The sequence below is a fragment of the Melanaphis sacchari genome, unplaced genomic scaffold (assembly GCF_002803265.2).
Source record: "Melanaphis sacchari strain LSU unplaced genomic scaffold, SCAv2.0 Contig26_pilon_pilon, whole genome shotgun sequence".
NCBI classification, from domain to species: domain Eukaryota; kingdom Metazoa; phylum Arthropoda; class Insecta; order Hemiptera; family Aphididae; genus Melanaphis; species Melanaphis sacchari.
Genome location: NW_020271143.1, coordinates 829,781 through 852,861, shown reverse-complemented (window position 1 = coordinate 852,861; position 23,081 = coordinate 829,781). Strand labels below are relative to the sequence as shown.

At 28.9% G+C, this 23,081-nt stretch overlaps 1 protein-coding gene across 5 annotated transcripts in view; it reads right to left on the bottom strand.

Moving 5' to 3' along the window:
* LOC112595320 (protein muscleblind) overlaps window positions 1-23,081 on the bottom strand; it is a 113,440-nt gene that overhangs the window by 14,874 nt on the left and 75,485 nt on the right. For all 5 annotated transcript variants that reach the window (XM_025340464.1, XM_025340470.1, XM_025340465.1 and 2 more), the window contains 2 exons: window positions 13,805-13,975; window positions 3,313-3,513 (listed from right to left, as the gene is read on the bottom strand). In XM_025340464.1, the coding sequence (XP_025196249.1) occupies window positions 3,313-3,513; window positions 13,805-13,975 (372 nt within the window). The remainder of the gene's footprint in view (window positions 1-3,312; window positions 3,514-13,804; window positions 13,976-23,081) is intronic.

The window sequence follows — 23,081 nt, the reverse complement described above, 5'->3', positions numbered from 1 at the left end:
TAGTCTTAAAATTGGAAAAAATGTGTTAGAAAATCGAAAGTATTTGTATTCATTTTGTCGGTAAATTATTTTTTAGACGCCGTACACAAAAGTTACAGTATGGGTGTGTGTATGTTATAGTGTTTATTAATTCCTATAGTATACGTCTGATTCTTGTTAGAAGAAAAATAGTTTAAATCGTTTTTTGTAAATATCTTTTTCGGGACCAGTAGCGATCAGAAAATCTGTGGTTGAAACAGTTTTAATCCGACGAAATGAAAAGGAATCGCATCGATGAGGTTTTGAAAATACCCCTCGTTACACACACACACACACACAGATCCAGGTATCAGTACGGGGAGGTTTGTCGATTAATTACTATTAGTTGTTAGTACTCGGGTTATACGGTGGGAATAGGATTTCTGGTCGGTAAGAGCACGGTGATAACAATACAATAATACCTATATATGTTGGTCGACGTTGGCCCGGGCAACAGATTCAGCTACTTCGCGACCCTCCCGAAGTGCAGTTCAAACGTTACGGATGGAAAAAGTTATTAATGCCAAAATAAATTGGTGGGTTATATATTACATGTATCGAGTCAGCATACCCAGGGTCACGTAAATAAGCCGGACTAAAGTTCATGCGGTAACCTGAGGGTGTTGCTGCAATACGGTGTGCTGGTGTGTGTAATATAAAATGTAATAAGTAGCTTTATATACATTGTTGTCGGGTTCAATTTACAATTTGTTCCGTTTGGCGTATTGTAATATATTTATACGTCGAGAAATTTCAAAACGTGAACTTCAAAATTATTTGAAATGTTATACGTATTACTGTGCGTTGTTATTAATATTTTTTTTTATTCAGTTCATATTGATTAGGTTTATGTGAAATAAAATACAAGTTTACGATTGTTAGTTATTATTGTCACATATACAGTAATATAATTTGGCATAATGTATTTGAAAATATTGTCACGAGCTTAATCGAGTATAACTGATGATGGCGTGTTTTAAAAATAATATTTCCTGTGACAACATGGATAATAGTGATAGAATATTGATTTTTTTTTTTGCATTTCATTAGAATTACTTATTTTATTTTATGTATAATGCATAATGGACCAATTTGTATTGATTTTTAGCTATAAATTTTAATACTTTTCAAATTTATCATCAATTCTTTAGTTGCGTTTAAGAGTTGTATTAATTTTTGATAAATATATTATGTATATGTATATTATATAAAGAGTTATAATTACCAATGGGGAAATACGTTTCAGGATCATTGAGTAAATTAAATTTTGGAGAGTAAGCAATCAACTGGAAATGCATATTAATGATGTTATACGAGTTATTTGATGAGAAAAATATCGATTTACTTTTAAGAACAATAGTGATTTTTTAGTTTATAACCTTTCTTTAGTCATTCAATGATGACTTCAAATAATTTTAATATTAATGAATCACGCGTTCGATATTCGATTAATTTATGCTAAAATGTTCTCTACATTTATAAACTAATATAATTTTTGCCGGTTTAAGATTAATTTTCTCTGAAGTTTGAGGAAATAAATGAAGGATAAAAAATAAAAACTATAAAAAAAAAATATATAGTATAGTTATAGTTATTAGAATAAATGATTATAATAGGTATATTCTAAAAATATATTAATGAATATTCCTAATAAAGTCAAAATAAAACGATAATATTATGAAGGCTTTTCGGTATAAGATTTACTTAAGAAATAAAAACTAAACCCGTAGTAAATAACATACCATTATAACACTAGATCTTACATAACAATATAATATTATGTAGCATTAAATGATTATTTATTGAGTTTTTTACAGACTTAATTTTTGCATAACTGGTGCTAATAATTATATACAACAGGACCGAATCATTGAGACGCACTTTAAATGTTGGTACAATTATTGTGGTAGTAGATTATTGCAAAGGTGGGCATTAACTAGTTAAAAAGTTAATTTTTTTAAATTTTATAACTTAACTAGTTAGTTTATTTTCCATTCAACTTATGAATTATAAATTGTATTGTTTTAATGTTTTATGACCTTCAATTGCTATATTCTATAAAAAAAATAATATTTGTTAAATTATTAATTTTAGATGTGTATAGTTTAAATTAATAAATAATATATCACGTAACGTAAAAGGGTATTTACACTGTACAGTGTGTATTATGATAAAAATTAAATAACATTATTTTTTATAATTTAGTAAATTAGAAAAACATAAGTAATCATTCTTTATATGATTTGCATACTAATCAAAAAATAAATAAATAATTTTTTTTTTAAACTGAGTTAAGTGAGCATTTTTTTCTTTCTATATTAAATGTTAACTTATTGAGTTAAATTTATAATTTTTTAACGGTTAACTTCTAACTTATCGATCTTGTGGTTTTTTAACTTAACTAAACTTGAGTTAAATATTTTTATTAACTTGCCCACCTTTGGATTATTGTACGGGTCACGGAGTTAAGTTGATATCGTAATGTCATATAAAATCTTTCAATTCGCAATACCCTTCTCAGTTTCTTGTTATAAGTAAGTTAAAAAGTAATTAGATAAAAGCCACACAACAGTCGCAGTAACAACAGTGTATTCATAATATGTATGTATAGTAAATAAAAAATAAAATAAAAAGGTGTGCGCTAAATATAAAAACTTTTATCGCATTAACAGTAATACGTTTTTTTCTTCAGATAAGCAATAGAAACATAATTTTGCTAACGGCATCATATAAATCTACGAGAACGTTATGAGTTAAAATAATAATAAATAATCAAACAAATTACATTTCTATTGGCTGATGCGAGTTTGTTTAGCAAAAGTATAATGCTTATAATAAATAACCACGTGGTAAGATGAAATCTAGTATTAATATAATCGTAGATGTCTCTATATTATGTACGCACTAGAAGTAGTATATATAGGTATTAGAAGTACGCATGTAATAATATAATAATTTTGTGTAAAAAAAGCTACTATATAGGTATATATAAATATAACAGGTGATAATATTAAAATAGTAATAATTCTTTAGTCTAATAATATAAAATAACAAAAACAACACCACGTATTGTGAGAAAACGTAGGTATTAGCTAAAAAGATGTAAGAATTGAAAATAAAAAAAAATTAAATGTTTAGCTAAAGGGATCGAGTATAATAATGATAATATTATAGTTTGATCCCGTTGTGTCATGCTTTTTTTTTTCATTCATGTTTTTTCAAAACAAAGATTAATACCTAAAATAAATATGAAACTATAAGGTTAAAAAAAGATTTGTTTTTTATTTTACTAACGTCTAGACGGTCGTTCCTAGGCATTTTCTGTTGAGTAACCATTGTCTGCTGTACGGCCATTGCTAGCGGATTGTTCGGGTCTGAAGTGATTATTGTGGTCGGTCCAATCAACGGACCGGCGGCGCTAAAGTATGGCGTGTAAGTGTTACCGACCTGGGTACTTGCGCCAGGGATTCCGGTCAAATATGCTGTTGGCGCTGCCTGCAAATAAGACAAAAAAAAAAAAAAAAAAAAATGGTCAAAAATTATTTAGAATATTTTTTATTCGAACTTTTTGAAGTTAAAAATGTAGCAATATTCCCAACAAGTATTTTGTATATTTTAAATACATTAGGCTATAAAATATAAAACTGTAAACTTTGATTCATTTTTTAATTAGATACCTGTACACAGATATATTATAATCTTACTCGATAGAGCTAGAGAAGCATTGGTAGAGCAAGCCTTCATGTTCTGGATGTGCAAATATTTATAGAAATCTTAACCTCACTCCTCTCTCAATAAAAATATTATTATTTTAATATTTTCTTTGCGTTGTATTAAGTAACTGAGTACTAAAAATTACAAAATGTCAGTTTACCTGTATCATAAGGATATACACAATGACTCGCTCCACTCAGAATCTAAAAAGCATAATTCGTAAACAACTTATTTTTGTTAAGGGATGACACAGCATACTCTGTACACCCCCAATGTTCACTTATGTTGGGAAATATGAACTTTTATTGATAAAATGTGTGTGTTACGATTATTATTTTAATGTAATTAAGGACCATACAGGTTTATAAGATGTATTGATCATAAATTAATGATATTCAATAATTAAAATGCTAAGGTAAATATGCTAATAGACTATAACTTATAAGTACTCTTAAATATAATAATAATATTGTTAAACAAAGTGCAATTAAAAATTCTGAAACTGTATGTATTAATGTTATACACTACTAAGGGCCTCAACAAGCATCGATTAATACATATAAAATTCATAAAAGAATAATATTTAATATTTAAATCTTTTATAAAGAAAGAAGACGATTAAAATTATTCAAAATTTACAACTAAATGAGTATCTAAAGTTATGACTTATGATACTATATTATTAGTATCAAATATGTTCATTCAGTTCATTTTGAGTTAAAACTAATAGCAATTATTTTATAAATAATTTTAATAAGATATTTATTAAATTTTAGAGTGTAGTGCTGCCATAGCTATTAAAATTGGTATGTACAATGAAATACGTCTAAAAGTATTCAAACTATGATAATAATATTATCTAAGTAGGTACTCGTGTTAGACTTAATGATAGTCAATAATATTATATTTAAAATTTCGATATCGTAAATTGCATCACATTTATTCGTATATCGTATCTAAAAATATTGATTTGATTAATCTTTTAAAAAAAAAAAAAACTATCGCAATGCTGAATATAATTTCAATTAAATTTATTAGGTATAATAATATCTTGTTCAGTATAATTATTTTTGAATCCTTGTAGAGTCGTATGAATTCATTTCAAGTTGGTAGTAAATTCAATTTGTTTCCAAGTAAAATTTCGTTTATTTATCAAAATCATTCATAAATGATAAAAAAAAAAAAAAAAAAATGAAAAAAAAAGAATACCGATTTTACTTTGCTAAAAAATGTGTATTATGCCATTACCAGAGAAAAGTTTTGTTTGCGTGGACGTAACGATGTACAAAACAGCCTTATCGAAAAATCGCTAAGCTTTCCAGGGATAGATAAATAACTACGCTTTGATATCGGTATGATACTTATTATGATTTGCACCGAAAGAACACCCGCCCCGGATACCGGTGCGATAAAGACGATTAAGCGGAAAACAACATAATATAATATAGTAGCTAGGTATAGGTAGGTATATTATACTATAGGTACCGAGTCTCGGCGCAGTAACTTAATTTAAAGGATTCGAAAGGACGAACTTTATATATAACTATTTTTTCTGTCTGCGAGCGAACAAAGACGCGCAGTGTACAAGAATGAGTTTCACTAGAGTAGGAACTTTTCAAATACCAGTTAAGGAACACACCCTCATACACACCACCCACATGCATGCGAATATTACATTATGCGATCGTGTTTGTTATCGGCCATCGTTGTACGCTGCGGTGGAAAATCGATTCGGGTGTTTTTCGCGTTTTTTCTATTTTTTTTTTTTTTTTTTTTTTTTTTTTTTTTTTTTTTACGGCCATACAATGCCGAATGTGTCGTGGTACTATAAAATATTATATCGTAAATCGTAACAATTTAATCGCGTATAATAACACTACATTACTTCGTCGGCGGCGGTGCCAGAACTATATCGTAACCTAGTTGCGGGCCGGTCGGCTGTCCGTGGCCGATTTATGATTTTTGCGCCAGACGTCGTCCGCCGACTGTTTTAAAATTTATATTTATTTTGCGCCGATATTCAACATCTAGCGAGGCGATACTCGCGGGTCACACAGCGGTCGACAGGCATATTATCAAATAAAAATAACAATAATAATAATAATAATTATATTCACGTATTATAATAATAATTATAATTATTAGTTCAATCTATGTGCATTGTATTTATATATATACACCTAGGTATATATCTACACTGCGTGTAACACGTAATTTATTGACACGCAAACGTTATTGAAGTTTTTTTTTAAACTTTGACGAATAACGTTTTTATTTTTTTTATTTTTATACGTGTTACGATATATCGTACCTAATATTAAAACTGATATCATATTAGCGCTGTAGATTTTTTTTGTAGTTGTTTTTTCTTTTAATAGTCACTAAACCAGCGTTTATTACTATTTTTTTTTTTTATTATATATATATATATACAGTCATGCAATACATTATTTTATCAAGGTGGACCCGGCGGGCGCCGCCACTGGCGCCACTGTAACGACAACGCCGACGGTCTGTACAAATATAATATACACGTTTACTGTGTGCACGATAAAATCGGCGACGACGACGGTATGCCGACTTTAATAATGGAAATGATGTGAGCACGACCCGTGTGTGCGTGTGCGCGTACAGTGTGGTGCACAGCAGTACATACACACACACACACATTCCGAGCACCTAAAACCGAAAATAATTAATACTACCAGCTCTGTGCAAATCGGGCGCAGAAAACGCATCGCTTAAAAGGTCGCGCGCGTCGCGTGACGCGGGCTCGGACGTAAATCATCGACCATTGTCTCGCAGGACTGCGCGACACACACACACACACTCACACTTGCGCCTCGCATTCCTTCTCCGGTGATTACGAGCCGCGTTCAATTATTATTATTATTATTATTATTATTATTATTATTCACGCGAGGACGTTTTGTGCAATTATGCGGACGGAAATCGCCGGATAAACCGACAACGTAAAACCCCATAAGCGAGAGTATTATTATTATTATCGTCATCGTCATCGTCATCATTACGATGGCATTCGATTTGTTTAATGATAATAATTATTGAAAAAAAAAAATAAAAAATTGCGACACTCGTATAATATAATATTATTAATAAAGACTAGTAATAACTATATTATAAAGAGTGACAAGCACACACACACAGAGTATAGCATTGGCATGTGTATCTGTGGTCGTCGTAACACTTCTTCGTCTCGTCTGACGTGCGTGCAGTGTTCGTATATCTGTTTATAATAACAATAAATCTACGTCGCACGTACGAACCATAAGATAAACCATAAGGTTATTTATCAATAGATAATTCTCTTATGGTCCTCGTTCTACGCGTATATATCGTAATTTCGTACACTACTTAATATACTATAGGTTTAAATTCGACATTGGATTGGCAACTATACAATATACGGTCTAATGGGGCGTTTGTTTTTCTTCAAGCGCCAATATTAATTTCTATAATTTTTTTTTAACTACTATTACCGTTGTAGTCTGTATGTCGATTTCGGAGCATTTATTTCATCGCGATTGTAGGAAACCAGCGCGGTGTGCTTAAATTTTTTGAAAAGGATTGGATATTCTTAGACCACGTTATAATAAGTAGCAAAAAACATATATTCTTACGATTACTCATCAGTGCTACATTAATTATAATTTAATAAATCGTGTATAAGGAGAGTTTGTATATTATGTATGTTTGTTGTTACTTATTAATTTAATTTTAGCCTAAATCACGGTAGACGGCGGTAAATATGTTTTCATTACTTTATCATATATTTTATTGTTTTCAATCAGTTTTACTTATAAGTATGAAAATTTAAAAATCACATGGAAAAAAAAATGTTGAAAACACGCACAGTGCATATTTTAATAATAAAATATATGAAAAATCAATTGACAAAATAAAAAGTCAAAGGATTATAATATGACACCTTAATCCTTCTCTCGTTAGCATGTTCTTGAACAGTTATAAGACAAATTCAATTTTTTCGTATTATAAGCTAGAAAAAAAGTGAACCGATTATGACGCCCGATAACCTAAGTTTTAATACGATTTTTGTCGTGGGAGATTGAAAATTAATTTTAGCGACACACTCGATCTACGCGCGCCCAACTCTTCGGTATATCATCGTCATTTATGATATACCATATACAATAGTACAATATACATATACGTGCATATACCTTATACCTATATGTCATACACCGATACGAGTATATTGTATTATGTATTTCATTTAGCTATATATTATATTGACGTGACTCGCGAGACAACGATGACAATATGAAATAACGATAACAATAGAAAAACAAAATAAAAAAAATCTTCCTCGGCAAAGGTTAGGATCAACGTCGACGAAGACCATAGCGTAGCGACTATAGCAAAGAGCCACCCTTTTGGCGTGCCGCTGAATACTGGCATTTCATTACAATTGCGGATCGATATACGGAAATAAAACAAATCGATAAATTTTTATTTTATACGAAATGATGGCACGCGTGGGGTGTGTAATCCCGCTTGCTTCACCGCCGGTCCGTTCGACGTCTGTGAAAAATCATGTAATCAGTGCTCGTCTATGTATTGCGGTCCGCGATAAGGGCGAATCTCACGTCCGGTTTGTTTTATTCGTTGTAAAATAAAAAGAAATAGTAATAATAAAATCGGTATTTCGTTCACGTACACCGGCAGTCTGATTCGCAGGCGCGAGGAGACCGTTTTTCCTCGACGAGCGCGTTTGCGAAATATCTATATATATATATATGTGTGTGTGTGTGTGTGTGTGTGTGTGTGTGTGTGTGTGTGTGTGTGTGTATTTTGTATTTGGCGATCCCTCGTAAGTCGCATTCATCGAACATTCGTCATATTATTATGTACATACGATCCGCCCTCCGGCGAAACATCACTCGAATTTATTATTATCAGATGTAGTATAATATATTATATAGGTAAGTACAGTGTAATTTATCTCACCATTCAACTTAACTCAGTGTCGTTTTTGAATTGCTTGTTATTTATTATAATCCTGAGTTTTGGACGTTATTTAAATAAATACATAAAAAGAAAAAAATAAAGTAGGAACTTACCACTATAAAATAGTCAAAGATAAGATTTCCAAATACTTAGATTTGTTATAGCATTAATAGTTTACAGACCTTCAGTGCAAGTTAAAGTACTGCGGTGGCGTTTTTCCAAAAATATAGTAGACCTCTTTTTTTCAGAGAATTATTAAACGGGTCAATTTTTTTTTTTTTAGTATATAAACGCTAAAATATCTACTTATTAAAATCAAAGTAATAAAAACAAACTGTAGACAATTGGGTACCGCTCTACTGTATTTTAGCCGTTAGATGTCGAGTTTAAATATTGAATTATTATTATTTTTATTTTTACCATATTATATCAACTTATATAACTCACAAAATGTAATTATATCTTTTTTTAAATACCATAAAACAGGGAAAATTGATTTATCGTATAAATAGAAAATATCTTATAATAAATAAAAAATGTCATTGTGTATGATAGTAATATTATAATATACATAAAAGTTTTGATTTCCCGTGAATAATGTTTTTAAATTGTAACAAAATAATAACCAACGTTGTTTATCGTTTAAGTAAGTAATTTTATCCAAATTAAACTTTAAATGTTTATAAAAAATAGTGTCTGCTTATATTTTTTTAGATTTTTTGGTTCCAGTATAAACTACTTGTAAAAAATCTTATATTAAGTATTCAAAACTTAGATATAAAGCAAAAAGTTTTTATGAATTTTTAACTATAAAATAGTTTTAAACTTCAGTTATTTTCTCAAATTTCATAACATAGATTAATTTAGAGTTTTTTTATTGTTTATATAACAAAATATTTATAAAAATTGGAGTGCTTCTATGATAAATATATATAATAAAATGAACATACGACGGAGTATACTATGTTGATCGTAAGAGACACAAGTACCTAAATACAATTGGATTGATGAGATATTGGAGAATGTACACACGTGTGCGGCAGCTTATGAGCTTTTGTCACAATATTTATTATAATTTATTTTTTATTATCATATATTCGAATGAGATCAGCCATTATTACAAGATCTGATATTGGTTAAACGTTAAACATAAGACGTATTTAAAAAAAAAAAAAAAAAATAAATATTTACTTGCAAATTAAAATTCATTGATCTATTTTATGTTTTATGTATAACCCATAGGTACAAAGGTATATGTTATAATAATATACTCAAGTATTCAATAAACTATAAACCTTAGATCTTAGTACATACGTAGTAGAATAATTCAGGAACCGCTCGTTTGAATTGCAATTTCAATATATGCATTAAAATTTTCAAACAAATTATCTGCATGACAATCCAAAACAAAGATAGGAAGTTTAATAAATGCGTTTTTAACGTGTTGTGAAATAACCAAGACATAACATCTCCCTCACTATTAAATATTTTAGTATTTAGTTGCTATTTCAATTGGAGGAAAATAGGTTAATAAATAATTATTAACATATTATAATCAATACTTTTTTTAGTTTAATGGCCCATTTTAATTATTATAGAGATGAAAATAATAACTTTTCTCCATTATAGTCATATTGAAAAATAAAAGCTATTGGAATAAAACGTGTGTCTTTGTTATGGCTCTTTTCTCTAGATAGGTACTTAAAAATGCATGTAAAATGTACTTATTTTATTAGTCTCTCAATATTAGTTTAACCCTACCTAAATAGATATATTACCAAGAATAAAATAATATTAGTATAACTATGTTTATTATTTTTTTAACTCTATAGAACATCATGTACATATTATTACCGAATTGAATGTGCTTACGTTGGTCAAAAGAAACATGGTTTAAATATTTTTTTCTTTGGATAAATGAGACAATCTATGTTTTAGAAAAATATTTTTCCCTACAATATTTGTGGGGTTCCATTTAAAAAATAATTATAAAATGTCATTATATTACAATGCAGCCAAACGTTTCGAGAGGATACAATATTTTAATGAACGGTATACCACCTTTATGAAGTCGTGAGTGTCTAATTAGTAGACATTTCCTATACATAAAGAGTATACGGATAACCGTAGGTACTAGGTACCAAACGAAATTGAAAGATATTGTCATCACCTCGCGAAAAAATCTAGTGATACTGCTGTAGCAACTAACAGTGTTCATACAAACGCGTGCATATGAATAATAAAGCACGTAGTTTGAGTAAGTACGTTTTTTTAGATAAAAAAAATCCAAAGTGCATTTAAGTATTAGACATTCACGATCTACCCATTTATATTTTATTACGTTATGTTGGACGGCACTTTGCGTTGTGTCTTCGATGCTGCAGGATTCTTGAGATGATTAATAAAATAAAACATCGGTTCGCGTGTCTCATTTTATTACGTTTGCGCTGGCAAGATATTGGTTTGTATATAGGTCCTTGCTTCGCATCGACAAGTCTTATCAAATTTCCCGTTATCAACTAGGAAACCAACGAATTTCCATTAACGACGGTTGACATTACGCGTACAAGTCCAAATACATTATACAGAGTACCTGTGAGACCGAGGTTTTATCGCATCAGGCACATAAAATAGAATATAATATACTATTTTTCCATTTCGTCTTTATTCTTATTATTCATAGTGATCAAATTCGTACACGGCGGTTCTGAGAGAAACGATAAATCAATAAATCGTTACGATCAAATCAAAATTCCTATTGTGATTAATTTTTACTTAAAAAAAAAAAAAAATTCCCCATTAATCTATTTTTTCTTCATTATTGAAATAAGAAATTTACCCGTTTATTGAAAGTTAAAAGTCATTGTGATAGAGTATAGACTATAATAAAATATTAATTTAACACATTTGTGCATAATGATTATCTACCCATCTCTTACCTTAATTCGATTATTTTAATACTTTTACTAAATAGAAATTAGTTATTTATTAGAATTTTAATGTAGGTTCTTATTATACTGAATCCATTTTTACGACTACAATAGTACAACATATTTGGGCGTGATAATACATTAAAAAAAATGTGTTAATAAGTATTATACCCATAAATATTTTTGTGCAAATGAAAATTTGACAGTTGAGGGGGGGGGGAGGTTGTGTGATTTCTTTGGAATGTATAACCGTATAAGTACGCGATATGTTCTTATTTTAGGACAAATTTATTGAGGTTCTGAGGCTGAGTGATTGAACCGTAGCTTGGAATAAAAAAATATTGAAAATGAACTCAGAAAAGATGAAATTGTTGCCACTAAAACGCTATTGACATAATAATGAATCTAATTTGGACGTACCGAACGAGCAAAAATTAAAAAAAATATATTACTATTGGTGTTATTATAGGAATTGGAATCGAAAATTATACGTATTGAAACCATACGATAGCAATAATATGTAGTACAATATGCACATTATGCAATCACGGTAGTACAATAATTTATAACAAATGTCATTGATTAATTAAAAATCAAAGCGGGGTCGCCTTTATATTTTCCAACGTATATAATTATTGTTATACTCTACCCCCGGGGTATACACTATACGACAATCGCATTGGCATAAAATAATTCGTATCGTAGAGGGAAAAAACCAACAATAGTATTGAATATTAAACATCAGGGTGTCTCATTTCCCTCGCTGCATATACCTGAACCCGACATCATGAATCCGTGCAACTTTGGTCTACTTAGTCCTTTGCTCTATTCAAAGCCCCCGTCAACATAATTTTTTATCATCCTATGATAACATGCTGTATTATAAGAAACTTGTTACCCTAATATATCGAATTTAACGGTAGACGGAAATGATAATCTAAGAAAATATCCACCAAAAAAAGTAAATCCAAATTATAAAACAATTAAATTTTGTATATTTTGTTAGACATTAATTATAATTAAAAATTCAGATCAAAAATAATATTTTTAATTAAAATTGTATTTCCCTAAATATGCATTTAAATAATTAAATAAATATATAAAACTTTCTTTTTTTATACCTATCCAATTATTTTTTTTTTAGTTTTTATGTTAACATATTATACATGAGTATAATATAATAATAGAATTTAACCGATCAGATTTTTATTTGACTGAATTTTTAATATAAACCGAGTGGAATTTAATAAAAAAAAATTGTGAACTTTTCATATTTTTTTATTATATTTGTGTACAATTGTTTTGATTAATATATGTCCAGTGTTTTATTAATTGATTTCACGACACATAAGTACGATAATATCAGAGAACTTAGCCAATAGGATTATTGATCTAAATTAAAAAAATTAGAAAATTAAATTTAACGTCTGATAAAATATGAAATAATAGCAAAATAATGTACAAATTTGATTTTTATTTTTTCTTGAAATTGTTTTCTACCTTAAACCACGAAAATATTGATCCTTCCAATAAATTATTAACGAGAAAAGTAATTAACGCAAATAGGTATATCAGTTGCCACTCCGATACACCTACAATATACATATAAAGTATAGCCTAACCCAGATGGGTTACATTCACTAATTATAACATAATATTTATTGACAGTTAAACCGATGACCGGATATTCGAAAATAAATTCCGTACAAACACCTATAACAATAATAATAGCTAAATTATCAATGCGCTCTATATTGTGATTACGTAACAATTTATACCTGAATCAGCAAAGGATTATGTAGATTTTAATATGAACGTTAAATCATCTGTTTTACATTAAACATGTTTGTACTTTTAAAATGGAATTAAATAAATCGTAATTACTTTTGCAGGGTGCTTGTAATTATTACGATGTAGGTTATGAAGTCATATTATAATGTATAATATGTTTGTGTGTGCACGCGCACGCGCACAATATGATAAATTGATAAGATAAACATTTTCTGGTGTAATAAAGTGAACATCCCCCCCCGCGGACACATTATATTTTATATAGCATTATTACTACACCTGTATAAATTAATTCCTGTACTTTAACTAAATTATATTTATGCGTTCAGGACGTAAGTAATGTACAAGTTTAATGAACTTACCACTGCTGTAGGAACTTGCCCCGGCACTATCTGTTGACTAGCCAAATTCATTTGCTGCATTAATGCATTCTTCAGGGCCAAGTGGTTACGACCATTTATCAACAGCTGGTCCTTGAGATGTTGCGGTGGATGAAAATATTTGCACGGTGGTTTCTCTCGGTTACACCTGCCCTGTAATTCATTAACATAAATAAATTAAGTATTGAACATTCGCTTATTGTGTTAAACAGAGGCTTAACATAAAACATTTAACGGTGTGCATAATTTCCGTTTCATCAAAGAAGGTCGGTAACATAATTTACACGTGTTTAGCAACACTACATGGAGTCGTGCATGTGATATTGTATTTGTTCCGGAATAAGGTATACAATCATGTCCCCGAGATCACCCGTCCTCACTTAACACAAGAGACGGATATTATAACTTATAACATCGGGATGTGTATTTTATTTATTTATTTATTTTTTTTTTACAGTAAGCAGTATAGTGTTTTATTTTACAAACTTACAACAACACTGTCGCATATTAATATATTAATATTACATTGAAAATTCGATTCGTACGTTTATATTATAATATTTATTATACCAATTGGTTTTTTTACAATTTAACTAACCCACATTTTGCTTTTTGTACCGATAATAAGATAGTAATTTTATCATTTTTTTTTATTTAATGAAAAATATTACTCGGCAATTAAACGACAAATTGATGATACATAATATGTGCGGGATTTTTTGTACCTTAAATATGAAAGTTAAGTAAATAATTAATAATTTTAAAAAGCTCATGTTTTGCTATTTGCTTTATAATATTGTCTTCTTTCAAATTTACAATAAATGTTTAATTGATTATAGTACGTCTATATTCAGTAATAACTACATTAACTACATAATGGCTGACCTGAGTTTAAGTGTTTTTAATGAATCTCTATAAAATTTTGTCAGTACGCAACAACAAACAACGGCAATGATACATGGCTATCTGTAAAGGACTTTAATTTTTTACTTCATATTTATAATTATTCCATTTTTTTAAAAATTCTTTTGAATCGTCTAAATAAAACCTTATAACAACGCAGGTGAAACATCTTTTTATATTTTATTACAAATATCATGAAATCAGACGTGAATATTTTCTATAATAATGCAATATAATATAATACAATATGTCCTAATTCATTAATGTGTACCTATAACTAATAATAATATGTTATAATGTTAATTGTTTGTAACGTTGTTTCATGTCATGGCGTAATGCGTAACGCTTGTTATGTCTTATTAGATCAAAAACATGGTTGATTGGTCAAATGGCACAGCAAAGGCTCACCGGATTATAGGGCTTATGTGTATGAAAATTGATGTACACATACTAACTTGGTATATAATACATTATACTCGTAGAGTGTAGTTAATCAATTTAAAAAAAGAAATACAGAGAAACCTCTGATTCACAATTTATTTTTATGTATATATTCGTAGTTTTTCATATTCTGTAACAAAATATTATGTATTCAAAACGTTTCAATTTGATTTTTAGTAAAATTTACAAATATTTTAATGTCAAATAAATATATATATATTTTTTACTAAATAAAAGTACAACGAACCTACTTATAATATTTATATTTTAATAAATAGTAGTGTACTTCTTGTAATATAAAAATGAAATGATCCAAGTTTGGAATATTCGTTTTGGTTCGAAAAACCAACTGAAAATTGCTATTATTTGAATTGAAACAAACTATTTAACAGTTCAATTTAAAAATTAAACTTAATACACTTAATTTTATAATTAAAATAAAAATAAGATGTAATTATTGTTAGAATGAATGCAATATTGTTTTATTATATATTTATTGAAACATACATATAATATTACATTCAACATTTCTTTTAGTAATTTTTAAAGAGGTTCGGTTCGGGTTGGATATGAAAATATTAAGATTCCGGTTGGTCTATAAATTGTCGTGACAAAACTGATTCATATTTGTATAAAAAATTCGTCATATTTCAATAAACCACGTCAAATATAAATGGCATTTAATACACAGTGCATAATTTATGCATGTAATAATTACATTGTGTCTAGGACATTTCTCTAGAGAATTTGATAACGTTGCATTTGTAGATGTAAATCGACAGTTAACGGACGTGGGGAGATTGTGATACACGACCAATGACGCACTGAACTTTATTTAATATAAATAATTTATTATACATATAAACATATTATAATAAAATAACATTATCTAATTTTGATCGTCATCCGTTTTTTAATAGAGGTTATATGCGTGAACCGAACCACGTGACACGATTATGTGGTTTACATGCTATGTATAAAATTACGTGGTTTCACAGAATAATTTTCTGTTCTTAATTTCAACGGATTTTTTCGGAGAATAATAATACTTATCCAGATCCAGAAAATGTTTAAGTTCAACAAGTCGTGTGCCGCACGATCAAAATCCGAGCGTATATTATCATTCATCAATAGGGTTGTTAATGTTTAAAATTTTCCAGTGGTTTCATGAAAAAAAAAAAAAAACATGACAAGAGCGAACGGACATAAAAGAAAAAGAAAATTTATTACATTGACCGTTTTTTACTATTATTATTATTATTATTTTTTTTTTTTTTAGGTATAATAGCTGTTGATATTTGTTTTTTTTTTTCTAGTGCAATGATTTATGATCGCTTTCTGTATTATAAAGACGTGCGTCCAAGTCCTGTGTAAAACTATTTTTAAAAAAAATCTTTCGAGATGCATATTAATAATATTTTACTATTTGTACTTTTGTTTTATACGCCATAAATGAAACGCATGTGGGTTCACTAGTTAAAAATGGGACAAGTAATAATACTGTAGCGCGGCTTGTAATACTGTTAAATGCTGTTGTATTAATAGTGATATTGATATATCTATGAATACATTAATGTTATGTTATGTGAAATCATTAGTATTTCCAAATAAAAAATTTAGATTTTACTATCATAACAATATTATTACGATTATAATATCTGTGTTTAAATCTTAAGAATTAATTAAACTCGATATATAGTTTGCACATGACATTTGTCAATTATTTCAAAATTTTCTATAATAATGAACACGATTTGTTTCCTAAAATAAAAAGCATCCTGTAGACTACTGTCAGTAGTCACTGCCTATTGGCGTCCGGGATCATAAAGTCTATAATTTTCTATTAATGGATGTATTGAATATTTTAGAATAATATTATGTTGAGCACGTGTGTGCACGGAATATTAAGAGTGATCTGACGTGGTATTACGTGAGCTTTATTCAGCTTCGAAAATGAATAGTGATGTGAAATATGTAATTTGGTAGTTGGTAGAAGTTCGATTTATCATTTATGCGTAGTATGCTATGCAAATGTATTTAGGCAGAAATATCTGCGCACACCTATTTATGGTTGAACAATATATTCCATCAAGAAACGTACTATCTATTTTGCAATCAAAATAAAAGCTTTTTAAGAAAATAATCGAGGAAGTGAAAACAAGTAAAACTTGACGGAGCTTCAGTAAAACAATTGAATAATAATAATTATGGAGTTGGTTAAAAAATATATTCCTCCCAGTCTCCCTAAGACTAAACAAATAATTTAATGATGTAATTTTATAGGATAATAATCAAGGAAATAGTTTACTTTCGTGTAAAAAATGATCGATTACAATCATAATATTAAACTATATATACGTATGGTTGCAGGGACATCATGATTATCAACAGTAAGTTCATAAAAAACGTAAAAAATAGCTTGCACGAGATTTTATAAATTTTAAATTATTATTACTGTCTGTGAGCTTGCACAATAACACAAATGACCTGCAATTTGCATTGCATCCAGTTGGTTCTGAAACAACTCGTACGGAATTATGCTGTCATCCATTATTATTAGTTACCTGCAGATGATATCGTGTCAGCTATAAATATTTTATAAGCAATTCTGTAATGGATTTAACGTGTTTATGCGTTTACGTCATAGAAAATAGTTATAATATTATGTTTAATTTATTTTATCTTTTTTTTTCAACTGTTAGTTTGTTTTCCGTAAATATATTCGAATTCCGGCTACTTGAAGTTTGCTTATATTTTGTTTTTACGTTTAAAAATTCAATATACATATTTAAACGCGTAGTAAAACCATTTCGGGTTTGCCCTATTCGAGCATTCGAAATAATATTTGATTCTTCTTAATATTGTTGGATCCAAACAAATAAAAATGAATATGAAACTGTAATAAACTGTTCTGTTGAATAAATTTAAGTCCTATGTGCGTGGTTTTTTTCTTACAGACCTTTCTCGTTTATTATATTATGAGATATTCAAAACATTATGATTCGATAAACAGTACTATTAGCTCGAAGTCATCTAAGGCGATCAAGGACGTCGAATTTTCAATAAAAAAGCAGCCTTATTACAAACAGGCGATGTTGTTTTCTTTTTTTACAAAATATTTTTGTACTTTTTTCATTATTATTAATAAATTTTTTTTAGTACAAATTCGCGTTAAAATGATCAAGTAAGATCCGCGCTTGTTTTTCATTCTAAAGCTGCTTACTAAACACTCTTTATATAGGTACCTAATTTACCACTTTCATGTTCAAAACATTTTCTCCGAATAAGCACACTAATCAAATCAATATAGATTATAAATAGCTACTTATTTACAAAAATGAAGTAAAATATACGTGGCCGATTGTTAGATATCAAAGTTTCAAAGAAAATTTGTCGTGTTACATAGATAAATTGAGGAATGTGTACTAAAATCTAAAAAACAGCATTGAAGTTATAGTAAAAAACTTCTATGGAAAAAAAATTATGCTTTTGTTTACAATAATAATTATCAAGATAATTTTTTAAGTTTACTTTTTTGAATGACAACAGGTATTTTTAATTTTACTATTCGAAGAAAAATATTATTCAGAAAAAAATAGTATTTAAAGTATTGATGAGCTGGTGGAGTGCTGGTCAAATATTTTGTGCGGTATTCCTATATTATACGACTCCACTCTACCAAACTTTAAATTAATTCAACTCATGAAATAATCGTTCAAAGTTTGTTTTTCATGCATTAAACTCATCAAAGTACTTTAAAAAATATTTTGCTTGAAAAAAAAAAATCAAAAATAATAACGATAGAAAATATTTTTTTAACGGCTTAAAATAATGGACAATTAATACTTTCAAAAATGTTAATAGTTTTTGAAATAATGAATGTCTTGCATTAAATAAGTTAGCTGGTATAAGTTACTGTTTTTAAACTTTTTTTTTGGTTATTTTTGGCACAACAATATTTTAAATATACTGAAGTAATAATTTCGTTTTTGCAATAATTTTCATTCGTTCAGCGTGATTTTTAGAGTATACACTTTATTCAGACCCTCACTTTTTTTTTTTTTTTTGTTAATTATTAGTGAAACAAGAAGTCCGCGGTTGATGGTAATATTATTGTACTGTGTGTAAACAAAAATTAGTCATTGCCTAAATATTATTTTCAGCTGCAGCTGCGTAAAGAAAGAGAGGAAAAAATTTCATCGTGGTAATACAAAAGAAAATATTTGTATAAAATCGTTTTACGAATGAATATAAAATATGTTTACTTTCTCTCTCACTCCCCTCTCCCCCGTCACGACGAACCGGAGCATTTGCTATTTTTTTTTTCCATTCAATTGTACGCACTGCATCTAATGGTTATTTAATTTTTTAAATTGCTAGCCACAAAGTCTCCGCCGGGTGTTCAATTTATATCTCGTTTGTTTCGTTTTCGCTGCCCTCGCGGTCATCGACCACCCCGGTGGTCCACGACCGACGACCGCGAAACCGCCGCTGATGCTGTACGAGTCGAATCCGGCAGAAAATAGGTATGTCTTAATTAATCACCGGCCGACTATTGCGTTATTGCATATTATACGACCAGAGCGTGCGGCAAACGGAAATACCGACTGCAGAGACATTATTAAATAATATTATATCTTCGCCCAAACGACGATCATGGTTGTACAGTAGGTACATATTATACGTATTAATGTATTATAACTGGGGTCAGAATTTCAACGCATAGTGCATCACATTCTTTGGGAGTTCTAGGATAATGCGTTCCAAGTGCATAATTCGTTTGATGTAGTTTTTTAACATATTCAGATTATTTTATTAATTTTGTGTGCATTTATTAATAATAAAAAGTGCCAAATCGAGTTTTTAGTGTAAATTAAAAAATTAAAAACTATTTTACAAAGAAATATTTTTTTCATAGTATAAAAAAAGTGGTTTCTAAGTATTTTTCATCCGCACCTAATGTTCAATCGTTCAGTAAATGAATGCGCAAAACGGATTTGTCTGTTTCCAGCGGGGTAACGGTTATCGGATGTAGTGTCTTACCGGGACTCAAACAAATAACAACTAATCACAAATATCAAATACTAATTAGTCAGTTGTAACTTGTAGGATATCCATCGCGATCGCGTTTATTTCCAGCACACCTTCTACCTATCATCGATAGTCAAGTTAAGATGAAGCGTTTAAAATAAGGAAAGTTAAACTAAAGTTTTCCAATTGTTTACGTAGCCGCGTTCTTATAAAATACATTTTGATCATTATATTAATGCGGTTTATTTGGACCTTGAATTTATGACGATATATTCGATTAAAAAATTGACTAGGTCTCGCTGGCGTTTGCAGTCTTTTCGTGTTATTTACACGTGTCTATTCTTTCGTTTGTTTTGTTTACGCGTAAATTTAGCCGCATAATGATATCAACGTTTTTCTATTACTTTTTTTTTCGTTTTTGTTTGTTTTGTTCCCAACGAATTGCGTCGAAAATAGTGCAGCGCCGGCAGTTAACCGAGACGATCGAATTCGTCGAATAGCAGCCGTCGCCACTGCAGCAGACTGCGGTTTTAGTGCGTTCTAGACGGAACATAATGGGACAAACGCTAGTGACGTGTAGGTATTATTTTTTTTTTTCAAGAAGCTCTTCTGTGGTTGAACACGAAACAATATAAACGAAAATCATTCGCTTTAAAAAAAATAATACGATTTTCTCTATGAAATCGATTCAATATTATATAGGTACTAAATATTATCGTCTCGGTGACCTTAGTTGTCAGTGACATTACTATTCAATTATTATTTAACTGAGAAAATTAAAGTGTAATGATATTATTTTATACAGATATATATTATTAAAACACAATTTCTGCATTGTAAATAATAACCCTACCTACCTACGACGTACTAAATACTAATTTAAATAATGTCTTTTTATTTGAGCAATTTTTAAAATCCTTTTGGTTCAGTTCACGCTACAACCCCATTAGCTGCAATGAACTTTTATTTTTTTTTTTAAGGCGTGTGTTGTCATGCCCAAATGTAATATTTATACGTAACTAGGTCACCTCCGACAACGATGCAGAGATTTAAATAGAATGCGTTTTATGAAATATTTCATTTTTATGAAAAAAAAAAAAAAAAAAAAATCATATTTAAAGTAGATTAATGCTGTAGTTGAAAATTACCAAAGTTTAAAATATAAAAATATTTCATAATAATATACGTAAACTAATCGTGGTTATTTACTTTTATAAAAAATTATGTTACATTTTGGCACAATTCCAAATGACTGTATTAGCAGTTATTTTTATTAATCATTAATAAATATTTAACTTATTCACACACATTTAATTAGATATTGAGCTGAAAATTCACATTCATGCCGCAGTTATGTCATACGATAAAATATAGCACTATTTTCGTTTTGCACGAATCTAGCCAATAATGTACAATATTAGAAAATTTAAAAAATATTTAATCTAAAAAAAAAGTTACTATTTTTAACAGCCAATAAGAGATATTAAATACAAAAGCAGCAGTGAATTTTACTATTTACATTAGAAATTATAATTGGCAGAAAACTATTGCAAAAGAATAAAAAAGGTCAATAGTAATTTGCGTTCCAAAGTTCTTTTGTTCTAGTCTAGTTGCCATCTTTACTATCAATATAATAATATAATAAACAGAATAATAAATATTAATCGTAATTTGTAATTTTACAACAAGCAAATTAATCAGAACGAAATTGTCATAAGGAATAATATGTTCAGAAAAATTTATATTATGTCAAGTATTCTTAGAACTGATTAAATCAGAATAGTAAATACTTATTTAGTTACTTTTGTTGGTTGAAAATATGTTAAGTGGATTTTTTTTCTTTCTAAAACTTAAATATAATCTTAATTTAAATAAAAAATAATCGTAATATAATAATTAAATTGATATAAAAAAAATTTTCAAGTGTAAATGTAATTAATAATAATAATAGTATACCATTATATTGCAATAATAGTAATAAAAACAATTTAAATTTAATCACCATAAAAATATGTTTTACCGCATGTCGAAATTTAAAATAAAAATTCATAACTGTTATCTGCAAAATAAAATTTTTAAATTACGTAGGTCGCATTTCTTCTCTAAAAAGCACATTATAACTGAATAACTTTTTTCACTAAAATAACATCGGAAGAAGTAACATCCTCTCAATAAGCATTTCGATTACTTTACATAGAATTGCAAATTTAATTTTTGATCTTAATGTATACGTACATGTGACTACGTATGATTGGATGTGTTATTTTATTTTTTTATTACGTTTAAAATATTATACTGTATATCTTTGTGCTCTAAATTTTCGTATTCGTCTGTCTACACGTACGATATATGTTTATTCCATCGACCGCTCCAACATCTTATCATCTCTGTTTGCTACATTCACATGTCACAGCCCACCTTTCCACCCCTAACTTGTACCACCTTTGTTGAAATTACAATTCTACACGTTATTTACTTATTCATATGTTTATACCATTACATTTTTCTTAGCATATTCCACTAGCAGTTAGGTACTCCAAAAACCATCACCTCTTGTATTATACATTTACCTAACCTACTCGTTATTAATTCTACCCACATAAGAATCTTCATACGTGTACGTACACTATACAATATTATTAACCATTATATCTTCCCTGACATTCTCACTTCTGTTTTTTTTTTCATTTTGTTTCGTCGCCCGTTACTCTCAAACGTACTGTAATGTATTATATTTTAATACCATGATATATAATTATGTTGTATGCGTTCACGTCATTCCTCACGAATTTCTCAACACCCTACTCGGCCTCGAGCCCATACATGGTGCACATATTGTTTATATAATTCACGCGGTGAACTTATATTATAATACGTGTGAAAT